The 27690-nt window shown below is 34.1% G+C and overlaps 8 protein-coding genes across 17 annotated transcripts; 4 read left to right on the forward strand and 4 right to left on the reverse strand.

The window, feature by feature from the left end:
- Positions 1–8425: 8425 nt before the first annotated feature.
- Positions 8426–10235, reverse strand: LOC120766436. 6 transcript variants are annotated; one of them, XM_040091944.1, is made up of 5 exons: positions 10155–10235; positions 9683–10091; positions 9339–9558; positions 9213–9275; positions 8426–9140 (listed from the first exon to the last, which is right to left on the reverse strand). In XM_040091944.1, the coding sequence occupies exons 2-5, from the start codon at positions 9870–9872 to the stop codon at positions 8810–8812; spliced, it is 804 nt and encodes a 267-aa protein (XP_039947878.1). In that variant the 5' UTR covers positions 9873–10091; positions 10155–10235; the 3' UTR covers positions 8426–8809. The 6 variants fall into 6 exon arrangements, with proteins under 6 accessions (XP_039947878.1, XP_039947879.1, XP_039947876.1 ...); XM_040091945.1 differs by having other exon boundaries at positions 9213–9251; positions 10155–10234; XM_040091942.1 differs by having other exon boundaries at positions 9213–9281; positions 10155–10234.
- Positions 10236–10701: 466 nt separating this feature from the next.
- LOC120782468 (chitobiosyldiphosphodolichol beta-mannosyltransferase) lies at positions 10702–12556 on the forward strand. The gene is made up of 4 exons (XM_040114761.1): positions 10702–11371; positions 11471–11751; positions 11822–12110; positions 12183–12556. Exons 1-4 carry the CDS (start codon positions 10809–10811, stop codon positions 12400–12402), a joined length of 1353 nt encoding a protein of 450 aa, XP_039970695.1. The 5' UTR covers positions 10702–10808; the 3' UTR covers positions 12403–12556.
- A 117-nt stretch (positions 12557–12673) lies between these two features.
- LOC120782469 (RING-H2 finger protein ATL5) lies at positions 12674–13448 on the reverse strand. The gene is made up of 2 exons (XM_040114762.1): positions 13103–13448; positions 12674–13046 (listed from the first exon to the last, which is right to left on the reverse strand). The coding sequence occupies exons 1-2, from the start codon at positions 13246–13248 to the stop codon at positions 12896–12898; spliced, it is 297 nt and encodes a 98-aa protein (XP_039970696.1). The 5' UTR covers positions 13249–13448; the 3' UTR covers positions 12674–12895.
- A 350-nt stretch (positions 13449–13798) lies between these two features.
- On the forward strand, positions 13799–14587 carry LOC120782858 (N-acetyltransferase 9-like protein). The gene has a single exon (XM_040115395.1). The coding sequence runs from the start codon at positions 13935–13937 to the stop codon at positions 14553–14555; it is 621 nt and encodes a 206-aa protein (XP_039971329.1). The 5' UTR covers positions 13799–13934; the 3' UTR covers positions 14556–14587.
- Positions 14588–15229: 642 nt separating this feature from the next.
- LOC120782828 (mothers against decapentaplegic homolog 4) lies at positions 15230–19531 on the reverse strand. Of its 2 annotated transcripts, XM_040115351.1 has the most exons (9): positions 18528–19531; positions 18180–18451; positions 17718–18060; positions 17339–17575; positions 16519–17130; positions 16193–16454; positions 15961–16129; positions 15772–15898; positions 15230–15688 (listed from the first exon to the last, which is right to left on the reverse strand). In XM_040115351.1, exons 1-9 carry the CDS (start codon positions 18601–18603, stop codon positions 15477–15479), a joined length of 2310 nt encoding a protein of 769 aa, XP_039971285.1. In that variant the 5' UTR covers positions 18604–19531; the 3' UTR covers positions 15230–15476. The 2 variants fall into 2 exon arrangements, with proteins under 2 accessions (XP_039971285.1, XP_039971292.1); XM_040115358.1 differs by lacking the exon at positions 17339–17575.
- A 184-nt stretch (positions 19532–19715) lies between these two features.
- Positions 19716–21067, forward strand: LOC120782851 (protein unc-50 homolog). The gene is made up of 4 exons (XM_040115383.1): positions 19716–20117; positions 20186–20251; positions 20335–20694; positions 20759–21067. Exons 1-4 carry the CDS (start codon positions 19859–19861, stop codon positions 20893–20895), a joined length of 822 nt encoding a protein of 273 aa, XP_039971317.1. The 5' UTR covers positions 19716–19858; the 3' UTR covers positions 20896–21067.
- On the reverse strand, positions 21003–22307 carry LOC120782842 (39S ribosomal protein L19, mitochondrial). Its single transcript, XM_040115371.1, has 3 exons — positions 22149–22307; positions 21773–22078; positions 21003–21693 (listed from the first exon to the last, which is right to left on the reverse strand). Exons 1-3 carry the CDS (start codon positions 22210–22212, stop codon positions 21149–21151), a joined length of 915 nt encoding a protein of 304 aa, XP_039971305.1. The 5' UTR covers positions 22213–22307; the 3' UTR covers positions 21003–21148.
- A 634-nt stretch (positions 22308–22941) lies between these two features.
- On the forward strand, positions 22942–27648 carry LOC120766203 (transcription initiation factor IIA subunit 1). Of its 4 annotated transcripts, none has more exons than XM_040091568.1 (8): positions 22942–23458; positions 23603–23673; positions 24549–24746; positions 25460–25468; positions 25758–26174; positions 26246–26453; positions 26582–26826; positions 26903–27648. In XM_040091568.1, exons 3-8 carry the CDS (start codon positions 24642–24644, stop codon positions 27008–27010), a joined length of 1092 nt encoding a protein of 363 aa, XP_039947502.1. In that variant the 5' UTR covers positions 22942–23458; positions 23603–23673; positions 24549–24641; the 3' UTR covers positions 27011–27648. The 4 variants fall into 4 exon arrangements, with proteins under 4 accessions (XP_039947502.1, XP_039947503.1, XP_039947501.1 ...); XM_040091569.1 differs by having other exon boundaries at positions 22942–23072; XM_040091567.1 differs by having other exon boundaries at positions 22942–23673.
- Positions 27649–27690: the final 42 nt, after the last annotated feature.

Genomic DNA, 27690 nt, shown 5'->3' on the forward strand with positions numbered 1-27690 from the left:
ATGAGATTGAAGCAAGCAATCGGAAAAAACTGCCAGAATTGATCAACGGAAAGAGCTTCGTCTTCCATCAGGACAACGATAGACCACGCACATCTTTGATGACTCAGCAAAAACTGGGAGAGCTTAGTTGGGAAGTCTCTAGCGGAAAAATGGGAAAAAGTGGTGGATCGAAATGGTACATATTTGGTTCGTTATAAATATTAAAAAAAAAATAAGTTGAAGTTTGATTAGAAATGCGAAAAGACTTTTTCGACTACCCAATATCAATAAGTTACAATAGTTTCAACTTAAAATTTTTTGCACTGAATATGAATATTTAAAATTTTTTAAAAATTTTTACATTCATTAAAAATAAAAAATAATAAAAATATATACTTAAAATAATGTTTCTAATGTTATATACATATGTATGTATATCTATGTAAATTTTCTATGCTTTATAAATATCCTTTCAGATATCAGCAGTCCAGCGTGTACCATGCCTCCATTGCTCAAGTTTCTAACAAAAGCATGCACAACCAAAATATAAATACCCACATACCACTTACCACAATTCCACAACAGACCTTCTAACCCAACGAAACAACTTGCAGACGTCAAACATTTTATTTGTCTGTATATTTACATACAAAGTTATAAGTACATAAAACTTTATACATACATGCAAATGCCCTTTATGTAGTTATGTACGCATATGAGTATAGGATATAGTATTTTATGCAGCATTTCGCCGGCAGGCGCACGTGGCACAAACAAGCGGTAAGCAGGGCGTCTAAAGGTTGTTATAGGAGTGAATATTTGTATATGTGTGCACATATAATAGATGATGTACATATGTATATGCAAGTATATGGAAACGTGTTGGCAATGGAAGTACAAAACGTATCCTGCGATAATTTATCTATCATTGCAACATACACAGATATATATATTTATACATACACATGTAGTTAGGGATAACTGTAGTTGGGATAAATATAGTCTGCTCTAAATGTGTGCAGCTATTGTGTATTCAAACCAAATTTTCCTTCTATATAAATCCACCACTAGTCCTCCGGACGTTGCATATACTTTATACTCCATAGATATTTGAATTTAAAAATACTTATATTTGAAGGCATTGAAAGTATTTTTGATATTATAAGTTTAAGTGTGAAAAACTATTCAAAATCACGCCCTTATAAAAACTCGTAAACCAGTCTTCACAAAAATAATAATTTCAGAATTTCATTGCACACATTTGCATTCCCCATATCGGCAGTTCCAACAAATAAGAAGTGGTTTGATTTAAATCTCATCGGGTGACCTCTCGGACCAACTGGTTCTATAAACGAAAAGGCAGGCATCGTGCCTGACCGGCGCTTAGGTGACTGTGACGCCGTGTTGTAATGTGATTTGGAAGCCAGAAGCTGACTTCAGGCGAAGTTGGCTGCCAGCTGGTTCTATAAAAGAAAGGCAGGCATCGTGCCTGAGTAGTGCTTAGGTGACTATGACGCCGCTTTGTGATGCGATTTGGGAGTCAGAAGCTGACTTCAGAGGAAATTGGCTACCAGCTGGCTCTATAAAAGAAAGGCAGACATTGTGACTGAGCAGTGCTTAGGGGACTGTGACACCGCGTTATGATGTGATTTGGAAGCCAGAAGCTGACTTCAGGGGAAGTTGGCTGCCAGCTAGCTCTATAAAAGAAAGGCAATCATTGTGCCGGACCAGTGCTTAGGTGACTGTGACACCGCATTGTGATGTGATTTGGACTTCAGAAGCTGACTTCAGGGGAAGGTGGCTGCCAGCTGGTTCTATAAAAAAGAGACAGGCATCGTATCTGACCAGTGCTTAGGTGACTGTGACGCTTCTTTGTGATGTGATTTGGAAGTTAGAAGCTGACTTCAGACGAAGTTGGCTGCCAGCTAGCTCTATAAAAGAAAGGCAATCATTGTGCCGGACCAGCGCTTAGGGGACTGTGACGCTACGTTGTGATCGATTTGAAAGGAAGGCATCGTGCCTGACCACTGCTTGGGGTAATCTCATGTCGTTATGTGATGTGATTTGAATCTGAACAATTTCTTCGAAGATTGCATTATTTACTTAGATAATAACTCATGCCAAATTTCATGAAAATGTCTCTTCAAATGAAAAGGTTTTTCATACAAATAATCGATCGTTCAGTTTATATGGCAGCTATATGCTATAGTGGTCCGACATCGGCGGTGCCAACAAGTTTTTTAGTGCAGCTTCTTTTTCAAAAACTAAGCGACTAGCGTATACACATATAGACGGATAGACGAACATGGCCAAAAGGACCCAACTCATTATGCTGATCATTTATATGCATATATATTTTATAGGGTCTCCGTCTTTTCCTTCTGAGTGTTACAAACTTCCTGATAAACTTAATATACCCTCTTCAGGATATACATAAAAAAAATCGACTAAAAAAGAATTATGAAATAAATTTACTAAATGAGGTTAAAAATATCAACTTTTAAAGCTTTTCAACTTACGCACAAGGTACGAATAGAATAGAATGGCTTATAAATTATTTGTCTTAATGCAAAGAGGGATATGCAGTAAGGCCATGAATGTACAGTGAATAATATAAATATGACAAGCGGCTTATTTGCTTAACAGTCACTGACTCGCTACGATTGGAAAGCAGTGGTTTCAATATTTTAATGCATATACACATACTCATATATATTCCTTTGTATAATGCATATATGTACATAAATGTAGGCACAATATGCCCCTCTGAGGTGGTTATATAATCGTGAATGAAATACCTACTCACACGCCGCCGCAAAAGCAAAAATAGAAAATAGGCAATAGGCAATAAACAATACACAATGAGCATACGGGATTATTGTATCAATAATTATGCCGGGAAAATTGTTCATTCATTATACTATTTGTTTGTTGTTTATTTGTTTGATTTGTTGAAAGTCGAACTAACTAGCTGATCAACTGATTGTTGTATATTTGTTAGGAAAGTCGGATTGTTACTCAAATATTAATTCAGAATTTATATGTACTATGTTTATGTACATACATATATTAAATGAGCTGTGAAAAATTTAAAAAGCCTTAACAAGATAGACAAAAAAAATTGCAAAAATTTACCCGAACTGACAAAAAAACGAGTTTTCGCTTATTTTATTAAAAAAAATGTTTATCAACCATTTTCAAGGTTGAAGGCTACTGAGGCAAATCCAATTTTCTATACATCTGCACCCGAGACTTATAGCTGTGATGTTCTTCAATGCTTTCAGCGAGGTTTTGGTTATGCGATTTCGGTTCATTTTGGAGCGCATCTTTACATATTGGCGACGACGTATTCTTAAGCCCACGCCTAATAACCAGTAGTGATGTTTTTGATGATGAATATAGGGTCCTTAACTACGTTTCAAGCATCTTTTTTCGACCACTACTCGACTTCGTTTTTGTCAAAGATTTAGGTGTCTAGCATTGACATTATATGCTACCATCTGATATCCTTCTGATACCAAAACGTCAATCAAGCAGTGCTGCCTTTTTAAATTTGTCGATATTTTCAACATTAACAAAGATGGATTAGGCAAGTTTTCGATTACTTCACAACCTGCACTGTAAGCTTTGTGCCACTGAGCTATTTGCGTTCGTGATAAACTAGACAACCCAAAACAATTCTGTAAAAGATTCAACGATTCAAAATTCGCCGTTTAAACTTTTCGCGCCATAAACAAATAACTGCCAAATGCATACCAATTGACATATGGCGATCAAACTTCGCACGAACCTAAAAAGAAGCTTAAATTTTCCCATTTTCCCCCCAAAAAAAAACTGTACTCTTTCGCTTCTTTCGATTTCAGCACAATAACAATTATAAATCACGCTCGAAAATATAACGGTATACAGCAGATTCGAGTATTAAGCGAGTGACAATGATGTATTTGTATACCAATACAGAGACAATTATGCAAAACAGCAGCAGTATATACAAGAACTGTGGCTGCAGCGTGTGGAATGCATGCAACCTATGCGACATTCGTACATGTTAAAATTCCAACTGATGCGCATTACATGTGCAAACGCCTAAAATTATGCTTAGCTTTACTATATGCTGAAATAGAAACTGTAGCCCCGCATATCTTTAAACATAAATTATATGTATGTATGTATGTTTATGTGAAAGTATAAATGCACTTATACAGTGTATGTATCCGACATGCCTTGACCACCACGAAACAAAATGTCTGAGTTTATACATACATACATACATATGCGCGTTCAACAGCACTACGTATATACATATGCATACCATAGACATTAATTCAAATTTGCCATCAGCATCGGCATGCAGACACAACAATGGCATGCATCACAATGTTGAAACGAACACGTCAATCGTTTGCACAATGTTCAGTAATGAAGGTTTTTGAGTGGATATGCTTTAAAACCGAGCATACCATATAATAAAAATATGTATAAGTGGAATACAATATAATAATAAAATTGAAACATTTTCACTAAACAACTTACACTTAGTTACAACATTTCTGAGCTTTTTTTATTCGAAAAAAGTGAGTAATTGCGAATTTGTAACCATTTAAAGTGTGTTTAATTTTTTTGTGCTGATATTCTCTTATTATTACGAGTACATTTTTATTTTGATCCTTTAAACATTTATAACAATATATTATTTTAATTTTTAGTTCATAAATAATTAAAATTTTAACAAAGAGTTCATAATTAATGCAAATATATATATAAAACTCTTTCGGAATGCATTATTTCATTATGCGATTTCATTTAAAAAAGTCGGTGATTCAAAAACTTTTCAACAGCAGTCGATACTCGCCATCACGTTTTTTGTGAACACGCACTGTCTATGTACGATGTGTGTTCTTTTTTTACGAATGTTAAAACGGTGTCGAACACAAATACAATCAACAAATTAAACTTTTATACGCCGCCCAAACATGCAGACATACAGAAAATTGCCATACTCGCTATGTTAATGTTTCCGCACAAGCAATCTGCGCTCCGATAGGCTCAGTGTTGCCACTATTACTGCGATTTGTTAGTTTAAAAAATTGTTGTTTTTATAAAATAACAAAATTTAGCTTGTCTTTTATTATCACTTGTACTGTCTCGCCTATAACTGTCAATAGCTTATTATTCTATGCAAAAACTTATAAGGGAAACACAATACAAGCAAACAATCTGACGACATCTGGTTGCAGGAGGCTTAACGCTAAGCACTGAGAATTTTTATAGACAACAAACGAAGCTGTTCAGAATATTAACTGGTAGTATGCAATTCCTCAATATAACAAGATATATCAATCGAATATGATTATATTATTTGCACACTAATATTGTTTGTGCTATGCGTCGATAAAACCATAAATAGGTTCTAGAGTGTTTTGATATTTACTGGCTGTTTTCCGTTTCAAGTAAAACATCGTAGCTGTTAAATGTCTTATTTCACGGTGTTTTCCTACCAAATGCATTTACGTCAGCGCTCAGTAGTTTTTAGTTGTGCAAAAATAGCTCTCAAATTTAGTGTAAGAAAAACTATTAACCACAAAATTCATAATAATTTCGTGATAGTTTTTGCATTTTCCATTATAAAATAATTTTTGTATGTTTTTTTATAACATCCGCTACAAATGGCAACACTATTCCCTTGCTCTATGGGTGGCTGGTTGACTTTGGTTGATCCATTGGATTCCAATTGTTGTTTTTGTTGTGGTTGGTTCGATGGCAACGAGCAGAGAGCATAACGTACTTTTAAACGACAGTTTGAAGGTTTGAACTGTTTGTTGTCTGGCTAAATATGTTACGCGAAAGCCCCAAGGTAGCTTGTTGGGGTTGCTGTGTTATTGTCGGTTGCTTTGCTTTCCTATTATCTTTTTTTTACCGGTAAAATACGGCGACAATAACAAACCAACGACGGAATGCGATGGCTATAGACGCGAACCACCCTCCGGTGTGTCGCAAGCAAACAAATACACCTGCAAATATGATTACGAGAAGCGTGGAAAGCGTGTTGTTTGCCGAGTAGTGAAATGTTGGTGCATGTTATCGATGCTTTGCGTCGTCTGCAAAGTTTTATTAAGCAAATGTGTCCGAAAAGGAAGTCAGTCAGTGGGGATAGCATGAAGCGATGAAAATTATGCGTAAATGTGTGCACAAACACAAGATACTTGATGGAAATGGATTTGTATACGAAGTTTGACTGTGTTAGAAAAGATATTTTCCGGAAGTAAACGATATGATAGATACACTTAGAATACACGCATAAGAGTGAAAAAAGCGATTGCAATGTTTTATTGGAGACTTTATATTAATATTTGTATTAACAATCTAATTGGCATGCTTATTTTTTCAGTGAAAGTATATTTTAAATAATAAACACAAAATAAAAAAAAATTACCTAAATTAATTTTTTACTACAATATATCTTTAATAAATCAATATCTAGAGCCACCAAGAGCCATTTGAATTGGCAATTGGATTATATTTATTAAGCAAAATTTATACAAGAACCACAGCAACGCACAGAACATAAAAAAAATTCTGAAAAATACTTATTAATGTACTTGGAATTAATAAAGCCAGGATATAACCTACCGAAAAAAGCGTCCTTAACAAAAAAGGAAACAAAAACAAAAACAGAAAATTTATCACCTTCGGTAAACCAGAGAACATAAAACATGTTCTCTGGGTAAACAGACCTAAAACCAACAGATCGTGTATGCCACATTTTAAATCCAATGAGAATTAGAGCAAGTTTAACTGTTATGCGCCGAAGTTCTTGGGACAGCTTGTAAAAAAGAAAAAAACGAGGAATAATGTACTGTTTCTACAAAAAAGAGAGCAATATTCAGCGATGGATGCGGTCTCTTAGCAAAAAAGACATTAAAATGTTTAGCGTTAATATATTCAAAATAAAAAAAAATAAAAAAAAAATTAAGAAAAAAGAACAATGTACAATTGCAAATATGAATATAAGCATAATTGCAAAATTGGCACAATAAAACTATGAATGATTTATATTTCAAAAAATCATGGTGTTGAAATCACTTTTTACCTAAATAATCACTTATTTAATGAAAAAGTTAATAACTTACCAACTCTTTAAAACACTTCCGCAAATTTTTGTTTTCTTATAATTAATCTTGCTTTTCCCATAAACACTTATTTGCCGAATAAACAAATTTATACTTTTCACAAATAATTTTCAAATTTTTATAAGCTTTCATAAATACTAAGCATTTTTGGCATACATGTATATAGACACATATTTATATTTAATTTTGATATTGATTTACTTTTAACAATAGATTTTCTTATTTTTTATCATTTCATTTGTTTACTTGTATAAATTATTGTTTCCACAAATCACACTGTTTTGGTTACATCGTCTTAATGAATGTAATGTGTGCGTATATATTTCTATAATTTCTATTGATAAATAACTGTCGCGATATTTTGTAAAAGAAATTCACTTCCTTCGCTTTTCAACATAATAATCGGTTATACACATACAGGCATGCATACGTATCACATCGACACACATATGTATGTGTGCATTTTTGCCAGACACCAAGCACTTCATCAATTTACAAAATGTTTTGCACACCTCGCTTGACTTTCAACAAATTTCCGATTTGTGCATCATATCTTTGAAATCACTATCTAAATTCCACTCGCTCTGAATTTGTTTTGTTTACTATTCAATATTTTTAACATATAAGCAACCTTTTAATTTAACAAAATTTGTTTGTGCTCCTATGAAAACGAAATTGTCTTCCGCGGAAGAATCGCACTCGAACAATACATCACACGAAATGACGCATAAAAATGTTGCATTGCATAGCGGAAGCGAGAGAACTCCAAAATAGTAAACTGTTATACGCAACGAACGAATGCAACCGGAGAGAATGTTAACGATTATGTAAAATGAGAGAAATGAGAATATGTTAACACGACCGTAAAAATGAGGAAAACAGATCGTAAATTTTCCAAATGATTGCTGATTCAGCTGAACGGTTCATAACTTTGATAGAAATGGCATAAAATTAAAAATAAATAGCAGAGAACGTAAATTATTTCCAGAGAACGTTTATCATGACAGAGAACGATATACGATATACGTTCTCTGTAATGCATTATATTAAACGTTTTCTGGCATTTGTTCATCCGCCATTATTACCAGCAATTTATTCGCCATTTTGCCGTTTCTTTCGTTAATATACATATGTACATATTAGGACGAAGTAATAAAATAATTATATAGTGCTACTAGCAAATACCATTTTTTATTTGACAACTCTTTAAAAAACTACACAAAATATTCCATTCCACAGAATCCAATTGACTTCCACTTACTTTGTTATACAAATACTATTGAAATCAAATACAATGTGTCCATTTCACATCTATATTAATTAAAAGATCTAATTTTTATTTTAATTTCTTGTTAACAAATGTTACACCAAATGGTTTTGCGGACATACATACATTTTAAAACGGAAAATTTTCTTATTTTAAATAAAAATGAACGTTAAAAGTCTACAGTAGCGTAGATCTGTTGTGTGCTGTCTTCTTTAAAAATAAACTGACCATTTTATTCATTTCTAAAATATGGTGCAATTCTGTACATGCAAAAAACTATTATTATGATGTACCCTTAATACTATTCATTTACTCTAAATCCAGAAGAAAGTAGACAAGTACTAAAATTAGTTGAAATGCTTAGAGATACATAATTATAATAGTAAAACAAAACTTACATATATACACGAATAAAAACAGAATATACTCTTTATCAATTATGTCCATTTACAACAACTTCCATTTGTACATCCGGTGATTTATTATGTGTTTCAAGTAGTAATGATTTTACTAAATCAGTGGTGAACTTCTCTACCAATAACAAAGCGTCCTTTTGATTCATTTCAATCAATGATGAAGTTAAAAACTGCCCAAAAGCAGTAAACTTGCACAAGTTTGGATTAACATTATGGCTGTTATCTATTTGTTTGTCGGGACTTGACGGTCTCATTTCATGATAGTTTGAATTATTATTTGGCTCATTTGCATTATTGGATAAATCTGTTCTTAATTGCCTCTCTGGCGGAGCAGCAACCGGAGGGGTTCTACAAATGGTCACATAAACGTTACCTTTTTATCTAACAAAATAAATAAAACATAAAATTAAGCTAACTTACGGTGGATAAGGATTCGCTTCATCGCATCCATCAGTATCACTGCAATAAGCAAAACGCACAGGTCTTATGCTTTAAATAATTTTTAGTCATACAAATAAAAAAAAAAAACAATATTGAAGTGCTCACCTTGAATTCGAAAATGGTGCCGATTTTGGTCTTACAATTACTTCTTTAGTAAACGATCGACGAGCTTTTATGTGATCACCTAAATATGTTAAATAATTATACATTGGCCATTGCGATGTAATACTTGGATCGTTATATTGGTCCTGTAACATCTCCACTCGACGTTTTTCCAAGTTATAACGATTGCGTAGTTGAACCATACGATTTTTTACTATAGCAACTGTCGGAATTGAGAAAGTAGTTAATATTTTTAAGTATTTACTTATTACTATACCCATTATTGATATTAAAAAAATTCAATACCTTCGCATAAATGAAATACTAATTTAAACATCTTATCTTACCATTTTGTCCCACACTTTCGGCCATATCCATCCACATTCCTTCCAAGTAATCTCTATTCCTATATTGAGGATGATTGCGATCATAAAATGCTGGTCTTTGTTGAAATTCACGTGCAAGCAGTACATCGATATCATCAAGCGCGGATCCTTCGCCGCGACGTGGGCGTCCACGTTTCCGTCTTCCAGCCATTAATTTTTTTGTTACAAGCCCCCCAAGTGTTACTCAAAATCAATATTTTATAAAACAATTTGTATGTATATTTTTCCTATTTTTATATTGTTCTTTGTCACGTTTTATTAATTTTTTTACTGCGGCGTTTATTGCAAAATATAGACATAGATCGATTTTAACATATTTTCCATGACCGCTTTTATAATGAAGTTTAGTTAATAATTGTAAAAATTATCGCTAGAAAATAGAAATATACAAAATGTAGAGGTGCCACCGGTTTATTTTATTTGAAATACATACTAATCTTTAATAATATTTTTTATCAAATTAAAATATTAGACAAAGCTTATTTAAGCTGAATAATTATTTCACCTTAACAATTTAAGATTACTTTACACAGACAGACAGAGTTACCGGCTCACAAAGTACGAAAAGAGTAATTAAAATGTTTAGAGAAATAATTTATTTTAAATATGTTAGAATTTTTAACGCAACCAAATATTACATTTCATAAAAACAATTAATTATTTTTTTAGAAATAAATACCTTATAATACAAAAAACGTATAAAAATATATATTTTTTATAGAATTAATCAAAACGAAATTTATTTAAGAAATGTAGGTTAAGATTTCAAATCCGTTTTTTTGATTTTGTTTTGTTTATGAAGGCCATACTAAAAATTATGTATATGATTTATATCCTTAAGAATATTAAAGTATTGTTTAAATTTAAGTGTGTATATATAATATTTTCATATTCAGTTAATGGATTCTCCATCATGCATATCTGTTTATTGTATTTAGTCAGCTGATATGTAATGTCTAAAATTGTCATTATTTGTTGACGTATTTCCAATGGACTTATTTTTATAATTCGTACGGTTATATTATAAAATCGTTTGAACTTCTCACTATACAATTAATATATGTTTCACTAAACTACTACTTACGAAATGGTTGATGTACAAATTGGGCGAAGAAATGCCTGCATTGTTGTACTTGGCGACATCGGACGCAGTCCACGCATGCAATACCACGCAGTTAGTTTGATCGAAGAAAATTATAACGTTGACTTTATTGGCTATGTTGAAACAAAACCGCTGGACGCCCTAACTAACGCACACCACAAATGCAAAATACATGAATTATCACCAGTGCCTGTTACAAACCTCACACCTAAACTGAAGTTAATTTTCAAAACATTCTGGCAGACTTTAAGTTTGCTCATGGCGCTAGTTTCTATTCGTCGTTCAAACTTTTTACTTGTGCAAAATCCACCAGGTGTTCCAACCTTAATAGTTTGCTACCTTTATTGTGCATTTACTAGAACAAAATTTATCATTGACTGGCATAATTACACGTACACTATTTTAGCTTTGGGCACCGCCAGCGGTGAAAAGAGTTATTTTTGCCGTTTAGCTAAATGGATAGAGCGATCATTCGGGGGCAAAGCAAATGCACATTTTTGTGTTACCAAAGCTATGCAAGAGGATCTGTTGCTAAATTGGAATATTGGGTAAACACAATGTAGATACCAAAAATATTATAATCAAATTTATATCATTCTTTAGTCCAATACCAAAAATGTTATAATAAAATTTATATCATTTTTTAGTCCAGCAGTTGTTCTATATGATAGACCGCCAACACAATTTCATCCAATTGAATTGGCCCAAAAGCACGAACTCTTTATGAAATTGTCCAAAGAATATCCACAATTTCTACCAAAATGTTACGCAGATCTAAAAGAATCGGGAGTTATTGAGACAACAGCTTTAACACAAAAACTAATTAATGGGAATGTTTCTTATAAACCACAACGAATAGCTATTGTTGTATCGAGCACTAGTTGGACGCCAGATGAAGACTTTGGGATACTCCTTAAAGCATTAGAAGGTGAATTTATTTGCTTAACATAGATACTACAACTGTCATAAAAAATAATGAATTAAATATTGTTGTTCAGATTATGAAAGCACTGCCTCTGTGCGCCCAAACAATTTCCCGCACATTTTATGCATTATATCCGGCAAAGGACCACAGAAAGAAGAATATGAATGCATAATTTCTAAACTTAAGTGGTCTAAAGTTTCAATAATAACACCTTGGTTGGACGTGGAAGACTACCCTCTCATTTTAGCTTCTGCTGATTTGGGGGTATGTTTACACTATAGCAGCAGTGGCTTAGACTTACCTATGAAAGTTGTTGATATGTTCGGTTGCGGGCTGCCAGTTTGTGCTTATAATTTCAATTGGTGAGTCAAATCTTTAAAATACATAAGAGCTTATATACAAAAATAATAACTAATGAATATGTCTTCCAAAAGCCTTGGCGAATTGGTAACCCACGGACAGAACGGATTCATTTTCGATAATCACAAAGACCTAGCCGACCAACTAAAATTTTGGTTTGAAAACTTTCCTAGTAATCCAAGTTTACTAGAATCGAAAGAACGCTTTCGTAAAAATTTGCACGAATTCCAAGCATTGCGTTGGCACGAAAACTGGAGAAATAACGCCCTACCTATATTTAATTCTTACACTTAATGTAATTTTTTAATACCACACATAATATAGTAAGTATGTTAGTATTTTGCTATATTATTTATTAATGTAATTATTATCATTTTGTTTTTGTTTTACATACGCTTTGTAATTTTAAGATTCGATTTGTGAAATAAAAATATTTTAATACATTGTAGAATTGTTTTTTTTTAGGACACATTTGAAACATAGTTAAATGTATGTGAGTTCTAAAGAGAAATTGTTTATATAAACTCAATTAGTAAAAAATAAATAAAATGTCAAATAAGATAACTTCGTCTTTTTATAAACTGCTATACTTCTTGCCATCATCATCAGTCTAATTTTTTCCCATTTATATAAAAATATTTAATAAATAGTTATCCGCGTAACCCGCGCCCGCAAATAATAATTCTTCATAAATCCACCCTTAAATCATTATACTTCGCAAATGGAAATTGTGTGATGGAGTACGAAAAGAAAAATGTTAACAGATATGTATAACATTAAAAAACTCTCACATGCGTTCGCGACAAAGTGGACAATATTCTGTATGCTGCTTGCATTGTTTGATGCAAGAATCGTGCAAAGCGTGGCCGCATCGCAGATATGTCATATTATCATTCTCCAATTCCAAAAGACAAATGGCACAAGCATCTCCGGGAGATCTGCAAATTCAAAACCAATTTACAAACTTATAACCTAATAAATTAAATACACTTACGAATTAAATCTTGGTGTATATCCATCTGCAGAGCTTGTACTTTTTCGGCGTCTTTCTTGATGATAGCCAACCTGTGGTGGACGCACAAGTAAAAATGCAACCAGGCCTACACAAACACCCAACATCATTTGCCATACAGGAATCATAGTTCAATTTGTTTTTATATACAGAATATACTAAATTTTTATGTAACGGGCGTAATAGTACCGCTTTGAAAAACAATCGCTTTTGCGCGACAATTAATAGAGTCAAAATCTCGAACAACAAATAACTAGTGATGAGTGATATTTCACTATTTTGATTTTTTCACTGCGATCACTTTTTGTAAATAGCAGTTCACTCTATGAATAGCGATAGCAGTTCCATCCCGTGAATTGTGATATCAGTTCAATTTCTGAATCGCAATATCGCTCATCACTACAAATAACAAATAAGAAAACTGACACGAAAATACAACTGTCAAATAAACAAAATACATAAAATTTACAAAACGAAGGATTTTTTGGACCAAAACGAAAATGAGACACATTCTACCCAATTCTATATTTGGAAAAATTGCTATCGATTTTTTTGGAATTTTGCGATATAAATTTAAAATTGTGAAAACGCCACAGTTTAAATTTGTAATTATGAAAATGAAGAGTATGGCATCAACGTCAACAATCATATGTCTTTTATTTATTTACTATATTATGTATCCTTATTTATGTGATATGTGATAATGAAAGGAATTCACATATTTGAGTGTTTCCGTTAATTTTTACTTTGTTTATTTGTTCGTAATATTTTTCCTCAGCAAATTTCACTGTACATAAATTTTACCGGCCAAAACATGCGACTGAACGAGAACACGAAAATCGTTGGGAAGAAAGTAATTTTAGTGCCATACTGTGCAGCACATGTACAAAAATATCACGAATGGATGAAATCCCCGGAACTACAAGAGTTAACTGCTTCAGAGCCACTCTCGCTTCAAGAGGAATATGAAATGCAACGAAGTTGGCGTGAAGATGAAGACAAATGTACATTTCTAGTTTTATGCAGAACTACTTATGAACAAACTAATGATGAAATTTACTCATTGGTAGGAGATACAAATTTGTTCTTGAGAATGGAGGATGGTGGTGAAGAAACAGACTCAAGCTACCAAGTGGCCGAAGCAGAGATAATGATAGCAGAACCAGAAGCTCGCGGTAAAGGTTGCGGATGGGAAGCAATGCTTTTGTTGTTGAAGTATGCTTTACTGAATTTAAATATTAAACAATTTGAAGTCAAGATTGGTACAAAAAATGAAAAATCGTTACGCATGTTCAGTAAAATGCACTTCAAAGAGGTATCACGCTCGGCTGTATTTGAAGAAATCACAATGGTACTAATGATCGATGAAGAGTGGATAAAATGGTTGGACGGACAAGTGACTTTGCATTGTGAAAATTACAGAAATAACGAATAAATGATCATAATGTTTAATGTACAATTTGTAAAGTTCTGTTTGTTTATTTCGATTAGAAGGACAACGTTTTGTATATGTACTTACATAAGCGTGTACATAACTCTCTAAATTCAAAAAATATTTTATCGTTTGGTATATATTATTTTCGTCGAAAATATTTATTATTTAAGTTTTTTAATTGTTAACGGAGGGATTGAGTGGTTGGAAACCTAGCACTAATTCGAAAAAAACGAGCTAGTTATATCTAGTATATGTCCAAGGATACTATATTCGATAAATGAAGTATTGAAAACATTTTGTGTGAAAAATTTAACCAATATTTATAATTTATTTCTTTTTCGATTAATCACAAATGCCAAAAATAAGATTAAACACTCAAAATATGTTCACAATGAAGCAAACAATAAAGGCAGAATAATGTCAATATTAACTATGGTGATAAAATGATATTCATAAAAAAGTATTGTATCCAATTAATAACTCAGCAATTTCAGTATAAAATTGTCGTTTGTCAAAATTGATAAATACATATTTAAATTTATTTTAAAAGCCATTTTATGCTTTTTTAATTAATAAAAAGAACAATAAACGAAATAAAATCGATTAGCTTTTAAAACGACTCCAACTATGAATATCTACTTCACAAATTTTTTTCTTGAAAGCATAAACCAACATTTTGATGAAAACTAATTGCATGTATTCTTACAATCTCCGCTTAAATAATATAATATATTTTATATTCATTTGCAAGGCTAATAAAAATCAAGAAGCAGACGTCTTAAGTTTGCCAGATCCTGTATGTTGCTGTCTTCTCTCTTTACTTTTGTGATGAACTGAGCAGAATTCAATTATTTACTTATAATTTTTGTATACGTATTAATGTTACTTTAAATATGTAAATCTGTGCGATTGAGGGCTTGTTTAAGCCATCGCACGTGGACCATCGATTGGCATTCTATGTAACACTTCGTCCAGCAGTTGTAGAGCTCGATGCAAATGCACCTCTATCCAACAAGGTGTCTCCTTTATTGATTGTCTTGGATAATCAGGTCCCCAGCCTTTGACAAAACTTAAACGTAAAATACACAAACGACGTAAATCGTCAACACCGATACCAGCTGCTGCGGTAATATCTAGAAAAACGAATTTTACAAATAATAGATTAAATGCAAAGTGAAAACTTAAAGTAATGCTCTCGTTTGTCTTGTTTACTCACTTCGCGGCGCACCGCCCATTTGCGAGTTTGGGAGACCAGCAACCGCTGCAGCTTGAGCAGCTGCAGCCGCTTGTGCATTTGTCGCCAATGAATGCATTTGTTGATGGCACTGACGCAAATCAAAAACCTATGGTTGAAGAAATTTTGTCATTAAAGAATATTTTTTTTTTTTTGTAAGTATTCGCTCACTTTAATACAGGCAACCGGATATATTTTATGTACAGCGTCGCCTGGAGTTCGACCAGCTTCACGATCGAGATAATAACTTTGTACAAAAACAGAATTGTCACTGAGACAGCGCAACCATACGTCACCTTCTCCGCGCAGATCTAGTTGTACTCCTTTACCAATGTGCAGTCTATAGAACATGGAATATATATGTATTTCTTAGGCATATAGATATTGATCCGCTGAAACCCACCTAGCGCGTTCCGATTGTTCAGTGCGATGTACATTGCTTAATGCGCCTAGACAAAACCGATTGCCACCCGAAGGATCGACATATCCGTCGATAATGACATTTGGTTTCGCCGATGGCACTTTGAACGTTTCCCCCACCTGTGTGTCCAATTCGAAGTAAGCGATGGAACACCAATATTCAGGCGCTGGTTGGCGGGACAACATTCGTGGCTGTTGTTGTTGTTGTTGATTACCAGTCATATCACCACTCAATGGGGCATTCCCTGTAAACAAGAATATACTATAAATAATAGTGGATTAACAATATATATAATATTTAAATCTTACAGTATCCTGTTGAATGTGTTCGTGGATCAGGTGGTTGCATTGATTGCGTGTAGGTGAGTGTGCTGGATCCAGTCCATGTACCACCTGCACCCACTGTTCCACCAGATACTACTTGACCACCAGAATTGGTTTGCGTAGCGGATTGTGGTCCATTGGCTCCAACATTACCGGCACCTCCTACTTGCTGGCCATAATTGGATGGCGCACCACCACCCGTTACATAACCATTCTGTTGCAGATGGGGTGAATGTGGCTGTTGTACACCACCACCTGGGCCGGCGTTATTCAATGCAGCATTAAATTTGGCTTCTGCGACATTGGGCAACTGGGATGTTGTCGGCGGACCATAGTATGCTCCTTGATTTGGACCAGCAGTTCCAGCACCGCCACTAACGTTTACGCCGACACCATTATTGCCACCGCCACCGGCGCTCTGAGCTTGCTGCAATGCATCACTAGGTGAATTTGCTTGAGTATGATGGCCCGCTCCAGTTAAAATATTGCCATTTGGGCCGTTGCCTTGAGGATTCTGCAATTGTGGCGGGGGAGGTGGCCCCATAACGGGTCCACCGGAGTTCATTGGTCCAGCCAACGGCATACCATGCGGAACAGCTAACATTAAAAAGTAAAATGGATTTAGGTGTTAATATTTCATATCACAGCCTTTATGTAAAAGTTTCGATTTAATTTTTTCATACAGTAATTGCGTTGTAAATACATAACAAGTCAAACAATACAACTTAATAATATATAATTTACTTTTGTGATATAATAAAAAAAATATATAAACAAAGGAACCAAATAAATTGCAAAGGCTTACAAAGCGGGTGTTGGGAAACTTGGGCCGCACGTTGTTGCTGCTGTTGCTGTGATTGTGGTGGTTGTTGTTGCGGTGGTTGTGGCTGCGTTTGTGGTACTGGCTGTGGCTGACCCAACCGTGGCGGTGGCGGCACCATCCAAGCACCACGTGGCATACCGCTACCATCGCCAGGCTCAATTTTTGGTATTGTGCGTCCCGCAACGAACATAGAATTCATTGAGTGATTTGTATCAGCAACTAAAAATGTCAATTAACAGAAATGAAAAGTAAAATATAATCGTGACCCGTAAATAATGATAAATATAAAGTCTACAACACAAGTGAAAACAACAAATAATAATAACGAAAATTTAAAAAAATATTCATAAAATTATAATACCTCCTCCTTGGGGGTACCCATAGCCTGGTCCAACCAATTGTGATGGATGGTGTTGTATTGTGCCAATGTCATTTCCATCTATGTCCATACCTCCCACTAATGGGCCAGCCGAGTATTCATCTTTTACTAAACGACTGGGTCCGGACTGCAGACTTAGACCAGATAAATCAATGCCTGGTGATACAACTCGCTCATAATGATATGGATTCACGCACACTGAATCACATTTGAGATCAAAAGCATATGCACAGTATTTAACGTGCTTTAATTCATTTTTATGAAGATCTGGCCATCGCCAAATACGGGCATATATAACATGCGGAAACCCTTTTCGCCCTGCAACCTAAAAATTAGAAGATGTTAGGAAAAGTTTATATGAATAGAGTCTAGAGTGGTAGAACAAAAATAGAAAACAATCATAGTAATATCTATATGTTCATATGTAAAAAATTATGAAATCACCTGCAATCTACCATCCAGCGTTCGTTGTATAGTCACGCATTTGCTTGGATGTGCACCATTTGTGGTGATAGCTGTTATCAGTGAATCCAATTCGTCACGCTTTTCTTTTAACTTCTTTACCAGTGATTCTATAGCCCGTTTTGCAAAACCCTCACTTTCCCCACCTTGTCGATGGCACATTAATGAATGAACAATGCTAAGACATGCATCTGCTGATGTGGGAGCATTTGACGGAGGTGGTGGCATCTGTACCATGTCGCGCACTATTAATGCTAAAAGAATTTACGAAATATATATATATATATATATGTATATAGTTGTCTATAAATTATCTATTCATGTACTTACTATCTTGTGACGGCACTGGCCCATATAAGTGACCCCCAGGTCCGCCTGCACCACCCCCTCCGGCTAAGCCCACCATACCTGCGTAGTCCTGGGGAACACCCAGACCGCCCCGGGCATCCACTTTGCCGGTGTTCGGGCTATCGCCGTCACAAAAGCTAAATCCAGATGACGACCACAAATTGACTGCTCTTTTTAGGCGGACAATTAGCCGCCAACGAATCCAGACGGGAAAATATGTATATCAAATTAAAATAATTAGTTTAAGCGTTGCAAATTAGTCTCAGTTGCACTTGAAGGAATTGATTTATTAATACACAATTCAGTCTAATGAAAGCACTGCAAGTATTTCAAGTTGTCGCTCTATTCGATTAAAATCAAAATCGTTTGATTACATAGGAAACCAATTTTAAAACTTGGTGTGAATACAATATTACAAGGTTGATCTCTCTGCTACATTTAATTCTAAGACACCACACCGATTATTTTTTTTATGTTCATTAGTATATTTTACTACAATAATTTCATTTTTTCCAGTCTTGTCCTTCGAAAATCATAGCGAAAATTCCCTTACTTCTTTTCCTTTTCTGTTTTATTTCACTTTTTCTTCACACACTCATGTATATGCTGCAATTCTATTTTTATGCACAATTGATCGTAGCGCAGCTTGTGGTCAAATGCAAACAACGCCCGCCTTGCGGCTTAATTTCGAATTCGCAAGTTTGTATTTTTAATTTATTTTTGCTGTTTCTTTACATTCTCACAATTCCAAACAATTTTCTTTGTCCATTGTCGACTGTGTCGCAGTTCGTCACTCGGCGCTCTCCACCATCTGCACTCGCAAACGAATCCACATAAAACTACACTAATTAGATACAATTTTCGTCAAACATTTTTCTCTTTTTACAAGCATTACGGACGCTTCCGTACAAAAATGAAACGCGTACAATTGCACGGTATTGTTAAAAAGATATTTATACAAATTTCAAATAATTAATTAGCGTATTTACACTTAAATTATTATTTTTATCAGACTGCCGCAAAAATTTCCCTTGCGTTTTTCTACGAAGAAAATAAATATGGCGCCAGTGCACTTTTTCGTGGATGTCTAATATTAGGAAGTATATGGAAAGTAGTATTAAAAAATACCTTATGATTGACAGCTGTTACCATGCGAATAATAGGAGAAGTAAAACAACAGATTAGTTTTTGACGTGATGTGTCAGTTTTTATTCAGTAATTTTTGGTAACATTTGTGAAAATACATAGTGATAGCAGAATATTATATCTCGATATACTATGCAAAATAAATATATTTATTCAGAGCATATAAAATGAAGCATTCTACTTCACCCACACCATCACTGGCTGGGTCCAGTTATGCGCCATCCTATGCAACATCTCGCGGTCAATCGCCACTACCGCCGCCTGCAAATCATACAAGAAATTGTCTATCAGCAACAAGCAAAAGTTACAAATACCTACGGCGATTACTCAAGTTTAACCAAATGGACTTCGAGTTTGCTGTTTGGCAAATGATATATTTGTTTATATCACCACAAAAAGTTTACAGAAATTTTAACTACAGAAAACGTGTGTATTATAACTCATTTCATGCAAGTATATTGACAAAAATCAAAATATTTATTATATCTGTTTAGAGACTAAATCACAATTCGCCAGAGATGATCCTGCTTTTTTAGTTTTACTTGTAATTTGCCTTTGTGGTAAGATCCTAATTACCGAAAAAACATGTTGCACTTTTTTAATTTTCTTTTTGTGTTTTTCATACATTTGATACTCTTAACAGTGACCTCTGTGGTACTCGCATGGACAATGGGACTAAACTTTTTGCAGAGTATTTCATTCATTTTATATGTTGTGTTTGTGGATTGCATCTTTGCAGGGATCATTGTAGCTTCGTTCCTCTGGATAGTGACGAATCGTTACTTGCGCAGCAGTAGTTTGGAACCTGATATCGAGTGGGGCTATGCTTTTGATGTTCATTTAAATGCATTCTTTCCACCATTAATACTACTACACTTTGTTCAGCTGTTCTTCTATGATTGGGTTATAAGCCAGCCATGGTTTTTTTCGCGTTTACTTGGAAACACATTTTGGCTTTGCGCGCTGAGTTATTATATATACATAACATTTTTAGGCTACAACTGTAAGTATATATAATACACTGTATACATATTAAATCAAACAATTGAAACATTTATTTCCTTCAGGTATACCACATTTAAAAAATACGCGCCTGATTCTAATACCTTTACCGATAATATTTCTTTTCTATCTGGTGACTGTGATCATTGGCTGGAATGTGACGATTTCATTTATTAATTTTTACAAATATCGTGTTTACTAAAAATTTAAAGCAATAAGTTATATATGCTTTATTAATAGAATTGTTTATTTATATACTTATAAGAAAGTTTACTACATATTTATGTAGATATAGAAAGATGTGTAATATTGATATTTCTCAGAATATAAACTGAATCAGTTTTTATTTACAGAACTGTATTCTAACTTTCGTATGTATGTTTTAAATTATTCACATAAAGTACATGTTTATTGATTATGAAAGAAAAAACAAGTAACAATAATCTTTATTAGATCTACGCCAATTTAGTGGGTTTAACAAAAGAACGTTTACGCTTGTTACGTTTTCGTTGTAATTCCAAACTGTGCAATTGGGAATGTACTTCTGCAAATATTTCTTTTTGTTCTTCCTCGGGGATCGAAGAGCGATATTGTTTCATCATATCATATTTCTCCCATGGTTTTTCATGTGCCAATGCCTGTCGGCGTTGCTTGTCAGTTATGTACTGGTCCACATTAGCTACTCCCTGTAGGTTCTGCCGTTCCCACCGCTCCAACCATGGTCGTGGACGCAATATTACTTTAATATCATTAATTGGCACTTCAGCACTATCATCTAAATTCTCCGGTTCCATATTTATATCAACAGTGCTATATTCTGGCAGTGCGTCCCGTAAGTATAGCAGATGGTCATCCAAACGTTTTTCCAGACGAAGCACTTCAATTTTATGTATAGTTGGATCGTACAGCTCGTAACGTACTTCAATACCTTGATGATCAATAACGTTGCGTAATATGAAACGAGCCCGAAGACCACAACGATCGCGATGAATACAAATACCTGGAAAATTAAATGTGGTACATTCCGTTAGACAGCAGTAGTCGCTACATTAACAACAGCTCACATATTTTGCACTTACCTACGAAACGACTGATTTTTCCAGCTGCATGTGGATCGGAGCTTGTTACAGCTAATATTGAACCGACATAGAATTCCGGGATATCAATTTTAATGCGACGGTCTAGCATGTCCATGCGCTCAAGTTTCTCACGCACTGGATTACGCCATTCGACTTTGGGATCCGGTAAAAATTCCGGATAGATAAAACGATAATTTTGTGGAATAACAGATTTTCGCCCTTCAATAGACCCTGTGGAGTTTGGTTGACTTTGTTTTTGAATATAAGGTGGTATTTCATTTGCCTGAGGTTTTGTTGAAAATGTGACTGCATAACAAGTGAGTAGCAAAAATAAATTAAATCGTCATTCACTCATATGTTGATAAATTTTATATACCGATTCTGATAAAACTGTTTCCTTTCCTCCAACTGGTAGTAAATACACGGTTTGTTATATTCATTTTTAATAAATTTTAATTCTTAAATGAGATTTCAATACAATTTTACTCCGGTCTATTGATTATGGTTGTTCAGTCAGAGATATACATATATCTTTATATTCTCTGGTTCAGTAACCCAATATTAAATGTCAAAACAAATCAGATGTTATATCCTTCTATTACAAAATGTCATTGTAAAAGATGCAGTTTTGTTGTTTTTTGCTCCTGAAAAATTAATTAATACGTCTTCCCTTAAGGTTGGTCAGATATTATTAAATCAAAAAAATCAATATATCATTTCAGATATCATTCCATGTTATGTTATAATAATAAAATTACACAGAAGAAGAAAAATGTATTTAAGCTTGGTAACCATTGAAAGATATGGTACTTCATTTTCATTCTTAACCCAAGTTGGCAACGCGTTTTATTCATGTGTTGGTGACTTGCTCGTCGAAATTCAAGAAATTCCTTTAAATATTGTACATTAAAAAAAATATATAACATAAGTGACTGACACCCAACAAAGACGTGTTGATTCAACAAATAGATGCTACAAAAGTTTGCATTGATCAGAGTTATTCTTTTACAGAAAGACATCGACTACATGATGCCTATTTACACATATGAGTGTACATGTGTGCTACATCTGTGTGTGTTCATTAAATCTTGATGAAAGTATATAAAGACCGTCATTTCACAAACAGATTTCGCTTCGTGTTGTGCTTTGCGAAGCCTTTTCAGGTGATTTTTCCCCATGCCGGATGGAATAAGAATGGAAAAGCCATGTGCTAGGATAATATGCTTTCATACTTGTAAACACTGTTCTATTGTGGGGTAAAGGACATGTAAAAACTTTGTTTTGTCAGCGACTACAAAAGGTAGAATACACAACTGCACACGTGTCAAAGGCCTTGCGGTGCTTACGTGAGTGTAAACGGGATAGATAGACTACTAGAAAGGTGGAAACTGTCGAAACAGGCAGTATTCGCGACAATCGTGGGAATTTCTTAGCACGACTTTCGACGAGCCATTCGAAAAGTGCTATTTTATGTGAACAGACGTTAAAAATTTTACGTTCTTTGATGTTGCATTTCTTAGTAAAATTAAGTATTTACTTAGGTTGCATGAATTTGTGACTATTTATAGCATCAGTTAAAGAATATTACACGTGCCGCAAGAATAGTGATACTTCAACCACATAAGTTTTCCTTGCAATCTAGTATTTTGTGCACTCGTGACGATCCGGTCTTGCCCCTCCACCGCCGTATGTTTTGCGTTATACCTTTCGTCTTGCTACATACATATCTAACATTGACGCCGCTATTTTATTGAACTTATTTACATATTCAAATCATTGCTGTTGTAAAAAGACCTATTTCAAAGTTTTGGACTATTCTTATTTTGTTAGTTCTGTGAGCAGACAACGGCCTCAAACTGGCGGAAAAGAAGGTCGCTTTGACATTATGCCAGACTTCTGTGGTAAGTATGATGAAAATGTGCAGTTAAGATTTTCTGCCAAATCTGAGAGGTGGAGTCTTAGCATATTTCATATTAAACCATTTATTCCCATACACCACATATGTCAACCATATTATTTTTGCTACACATATGTAAATAACTCATTTATTTCTGAGTTGTTGATAATAAGGGTTAAACTTTTAAGTGAGAACAAGGAAATCTACTTAGAAATTTTGTATCATTGGATGCGAATATATCAAAGCACTTTGAATGATTAGCCTTGCTATGAAACAAGATAACACTAAAAATAAATCAGCTGTTTTGTGTTTACAAAGAATACTGAAAGTAACGAAACCTTATTTAGATATCAGAGGCCAGGTATATTTAATTACTAAGAAGTACCAAGCGGGCTCATCTTTGAAAAATTATATTAGCAATTTTCTTAATAGTGTTTGTATCCCTTGCCGATTGTAGGAGTAATACTAAATTTGAAGTAATATGTGATTGCATATTTTAGAGAGAATGTTAGACTTTCTGTTAAGTACTTTAAAGATATTTAAGTTTTGCAACAATCGTTCAATATTTTGATTGCATATATGTATGTATATGTGGGATGTACATTTGCCACTCCTCGAACAAATGTGCATTACAAGTAAAATGAAGTGCTTCTGTAATTGTATCAGCTCAAGCGGGAACAACAAACTTAACTTACTTTAAAACCACTTTCACTTTTATGTTGAGGTTCAGTTTGGGATACATACATATGTAAATGCACGTATGTAAACTTGGCTATATAATTTTACGGTATAAGTTACTTACTACAATCAGTTTTATCCATTGAAGTATTAAGAAATAATAATTTTTTTTTTTTAATTCTGTGTATCCTTTTTTTTTAGCTAAAAGTTTACTATGCTGTTATCGAAGATGTAATTGCGAATGTGCGCGACGCTTTTCTGGATGAGGGTGTCGACGAACAGGTTTTACAAGAGATGAAACAAAATTGGCGGGCAAAACTAATGGCAAGCAAAGCTGTGGAAATAAATCCGGAACCTCCAGAGCCACAACCGCCACCAATTGTAGCCAATAATCCGAAGGTAGGGTGGTTGACTTTTTTATTTATTAAATAAACGTATTTGTTCAATTCAAGTAGCTTTATTATTAATATTAATTCAGGTTATCGAATTAATTAAGAAAAACCGTGAACATTTTTTGTTACCCATATTCGTATAAATATTTTGCAATCGACAATTAATATTTTATGTTAAAGAGTAGGATAAAAATAATAAATTGTCCTAAATTCATATAATAATTATTATTGTTTATAGTTTATATTATACAGGTCAAATTTTTTTCCTTAATGTCAGTAATAGAAAAACAGGTCTTTTGTTATATGCCTTGTTATGAACTAAGAACTCTAGATAACTCTGATTTTAGATATTTTAAAAGAATATATAATTGATTAAATGATATAATAACACCTCTTTCTCCCCAATTTACTCTTCGTTATTTCTACTGAAACAAAATAAATAAAATATCACATTTACACATATATTATACAACTGGAATTTGTGTAACAAACAAAATTCACTTCGCCAAATATTGACCATTTAAATACTTTACAATTTGAATATTCCTCCATGAATTCGTCAACCTATGTTTGTATGTGTTCGGCTGTGCATTTTACGTTAACATACTTATTTCTACGAAACTAATGCAACACAATATTATTACGACACCAAAAACACATTCGCAACACTTCTTGGAATCTACCAAATATGATCCATTGATGGAACTTTTACTCACGTAGCCATCAAAGGTAATTGAGCCACTCAACTTGTTGTTGTATATATGAGTAATACATATGTAAACATTTTTATATAATCAATATCCACATTTTTTATAACATCCCCGATTTCGGCTAACCATTTGGTAAATTTTTAATACATAAATATTTTTAGTTTTATTACATATCTATAGTTTATTTCAAAATTCTAAATTTCCTTCTAACAGTCCCTATATCAATTGTCTCACACTTATTTATAGTAGTAGGTATGTACGTTTCGTTAGTAAACTAAAAACATAATTATTCCAAACAATGCTTATAGGCTGCCACCGCCAAAGCTAAGAAAGCAGCAGCGGCTGCCGCTGCAGCTGCAGCTCAACAAAACAGCAGTAATAATGCAACCAACGATATAAAACCAAGCATTGCACAGCTACAGTCGAACGTGGTAAATGGAGCTGGTACTATCGGTGGTCCGACCACATCAGCTGCAGCCAACAACTCGGCCGCAATGAATGGAGGTCTTAAACAGGAGTTGGGAAAGTCAGTGTCGACACTAAGCGGCGGATTGGGCAACAGCTTACAGAAATCGAATGTGATTGGCAGCGCGCAAACAGGTGCAGCACCAGTAGCTTCTTCATCAGGAATAGGCGGTGGTGTAGGTGGGTCACAGCCACAATCAACAAATTCAACCATACCGATTGTAGCCACACTTGATCCGAATCGCATTATGCCTGTAAACGTGAGTAATACTACTTTTATCAACAAAAAAAAAGCATTTAGCACGTTTGAATGTTCGTATTTGCAATCCAGATAACATTACCCGCTCAAACTGGCTCCATGAACACAGAATCTCGCGTGCTCACCATACATGTTCCAGCATCGGCGCTTCAAGATAATCAGCTAACACAAATTTTGACCGCGCATTTAATTTCGTCTATAATGTCGTTGCCAACAACGCTGGCCTCCTCAGTGTTGCAGCAGCACGTGAATGCGGCGCTCATTAATAGCAACATGCAGAGTAAGTATTGGTTGTGACTATTTTAACAAAGCTCATTTCAAAAGTAATTGATCGCCTTGTAGTACTTATATTTCTATACATACATATATGTATGTAGTTGTTAATAACGTGGTTTTGAAAAATTTCAGAAAGTTTCAATGCTTCAAAGCAACTTGATGGCGCTGTAGACACTTCAGACGAAGACGAAAGTGAAGAAAGCGATGATAACATGGACAATGATGATGACGATGATTTAGATAAAGACGATGACGAAGACGCGGAAAACGACGGTGGCGCCGAAGAAGAACCGCTCAACAGTGATGATGATGTGACGGACGAGGATGCCAGCGATGTATTCGAAACGGATAACGTTATTGTTTGTCAGTACGATAAGGTACGTTTTTGATCTAATTAGCATTTATGGTGGCAATCATGAGAACTCTATGTGTATTTTTTATTTGCTTTTACAGATCACACGTTCACGTAACAAATGGAAGTTTTACCTCAAGGATGGTATTATGAATATAGGTGGGAAAGATTATGTATTCCAAAAGTCCAATGGAGACGCGGAGTGGTAAAAACCATTACCACAAGACAGTAATGTTATTTGCTACTTTTAATGCTACCACACATTTGCTTTCTGTAATTTTTGAGCAATTGTTCATGCCAAAAGACAAAATTTTTTAATTTACAGTTGTTATTAATTCTGTATCAGCAAGGCATAGGTACATAAGCATTCATATTCATATTATTTGCGCTTATATATTGTATTAAGTTCGACATATTTCCCAAGCACACAATTTAAATAAGGATTTATATGCACCGTTGATTTGAGCAGAAATTGCAGTTTGAAAGCTTGATAATCTCTTTGCCAAACATAATTGCATCAAATAAAAAGAGTTAAGCACATGTATATATACACATATATATGTATATGCATACTTTTTTGTGCTCTGGTAGAATACCTGATATATGGCAAACAGTACATTGATAACAGCAAAGCAAACAAATATTTACATAGAATTCGTTATAGATTAGAAAAGTAGCAGGAAAAATAGTGTTGATGAGAAAACACATTTACTTTTACATATAAAACCGTAATAGCTTTGTATTATTATAAAGTTTAACAAAGCTGAAAATAGTTATTGTATTATCTAATTTACATTATTACAAAATAAAAATATCAAATTCAAGGCTCTAACAAATATTGTTTCTTTTGGACATAGTTTTGAAATGCTCGAGGTTGACCTCTCAATTG

The sequence above is a fragment of the Bactrocera tryoni genome, chromosome 1 (assembly GCF_016617805.1).
Source record: "Bactrocera tryoni isolate S06 chromosome 1, CSIRO_BtryS06_freeze2, whole genome shotgun sequence".
Lineage (NCBI taxonomy): Eukaryota > Metazoa > Arthropoda > Insecta > Diptera > Tephritidae > Bactrocera > Bactrocera tryoni.

Bases quoted from the DNA above. Each gene is read 5' to 3' on its own strand.
- LOC120782851 (XM_040115383.1), top strand. From the start codon at position 19,859: ATGAAGCATTCTACTTCACCCACACCATCACTGGCTGGGTCCAGTTAT. The intron at 20,252-20,334 runs GTAAGATCCTAA...TACTCTTAACAG, and splicing joins ACTTGTAATTTGCCTTTGTG to TGACCTCTGTGGTACTCGCA. The intron at 20,695-20,758 runs GTAAGTATATAT...TATTTCCTTCAG, and splicing joins AACATTTTTAGGCTACAACT to GTATACCACATTTAAAAAAT.
- LOC120766203 (XM_040091567.1), top strand. From the start codon at position 24,642: ATGAAACAAAATTGGCGGGCAAAACTAATGGCAAGCAAAGCTGTGGAA. The intron at 26,175-26,245 runs GTGAGTAATACT...TTTGCAATCCAG, and splicing joins ATCGCATTATGCCTGTAAAC to ATAACATTACCCGCTCAAAC. The intron at 26,827-26,902 runs GTACGTTTTTGA...TTGCTTTTACAG, and splicing joins TTGTTTGTCAGTACGATAAG to ATCACACGTTCACGTAACAA.
- LOC120782858 (XM_040115395.1), top strand. From the start codon at position 13,935: ATGCGACTGAACGAGAACACGAAAATCGTTGGGAAGAAAGTAATTTTA.
- LOC120782468 (XM_040114761.1), top strand. From the start codon at position 10,809: ATGGTTGATGTACAAATTGGGCGAAGAAATGCCTGCATTGTTGTACTT. The intron at 11,372-11,470 runs GTAAACACAATG...ATCATTTTTTAG, and splicing joins TTGCTAAATTGGAATATTGG to TCCAGCAGTTGTTCTATATG. The intron at 11,752-11,821 runs GTGAATTTATTT...ATTGTTGTTCAG, and splicing joins ACTCCTTAAAGCATTAGAAG to ATTATGAAAGCACTGCCTCT.
- LOC120782828 (XM_040115351.1), bottom strand. From the start codon at position 18,603: ATGGTGGGCTTAGCCGGAGGGGGTGGTGCAGGCGGACCTGGGGGTCAC. The intron at 18,061-18,179 runs GTGATTTCATAA...TCTAATTTTTAG, and splicing joins CGCTGGATGGTAGATTGCAG to GTTGCAGGGCGAAAAGGGTT. The intron at 17,576-17,717 runs GTATTATAATTT...TGACATTTTTAG, and splicing joins TGGGTACCCCCAAGGAGGAG to TTGCTGATACAAATCACTCA.
- LOC120782469 (XM_040114762.1), bottom strand. From the start codon at position 13,248: ATGATTCCTGTATGGCAAATGATGTTGGGTGTTTGTGTAGGCCTGGTT. The intron at 13,047-13,102 runs GTAAGTGTATTT...TTGAATTTGCAG, and splicing joins TATACACCAAGATTTAATTC to ATCTCCCGGAGATGCTTGTG.
- LOC120782842 (XM_040115371.1), bottom strand. From the start codon at position 22,212: ATGAATATAACAAACCGTGTATTTACTACCAGTTGGAGGAAAGGAAAC. The intron at 22,079-22,148 runs GTATATAAAATT...CTTGTTATGCAG, and splicing joins AAACAGTTTTATCAGAATCG to TCACATTTTCAACAAAACCT. The intron at 21,694-21,772 runs GTAAGTGCAAAA...TTAATTTTCCAG, and splicing joins AAAAATCAGTCGTTTCGTAG to GTATTTGTATTCATCGCGAT.
- LOC120766436 (XM_040091942.1), bottom strand. From the start codon at position 9,872: ATGGCTGGAAGACGGAAACGTGGACGCCCACGTCGCGGCGAAGGATCC. The intron at 9,282-9,338 runs GTGAGCACTTCA...AATTATTTAAAG, and splicing joins GCACCATTTTCGAATTCAAG to CATAAGACCTGTGCGTTTTG. The intron at 9,141-9,212 runs GTAAGTTAGCTT...GACCATTTGTAG, and splicing joins GAAGCGAATCCTTATCCACC to AACCCCTCCGGTTGCTGCTC.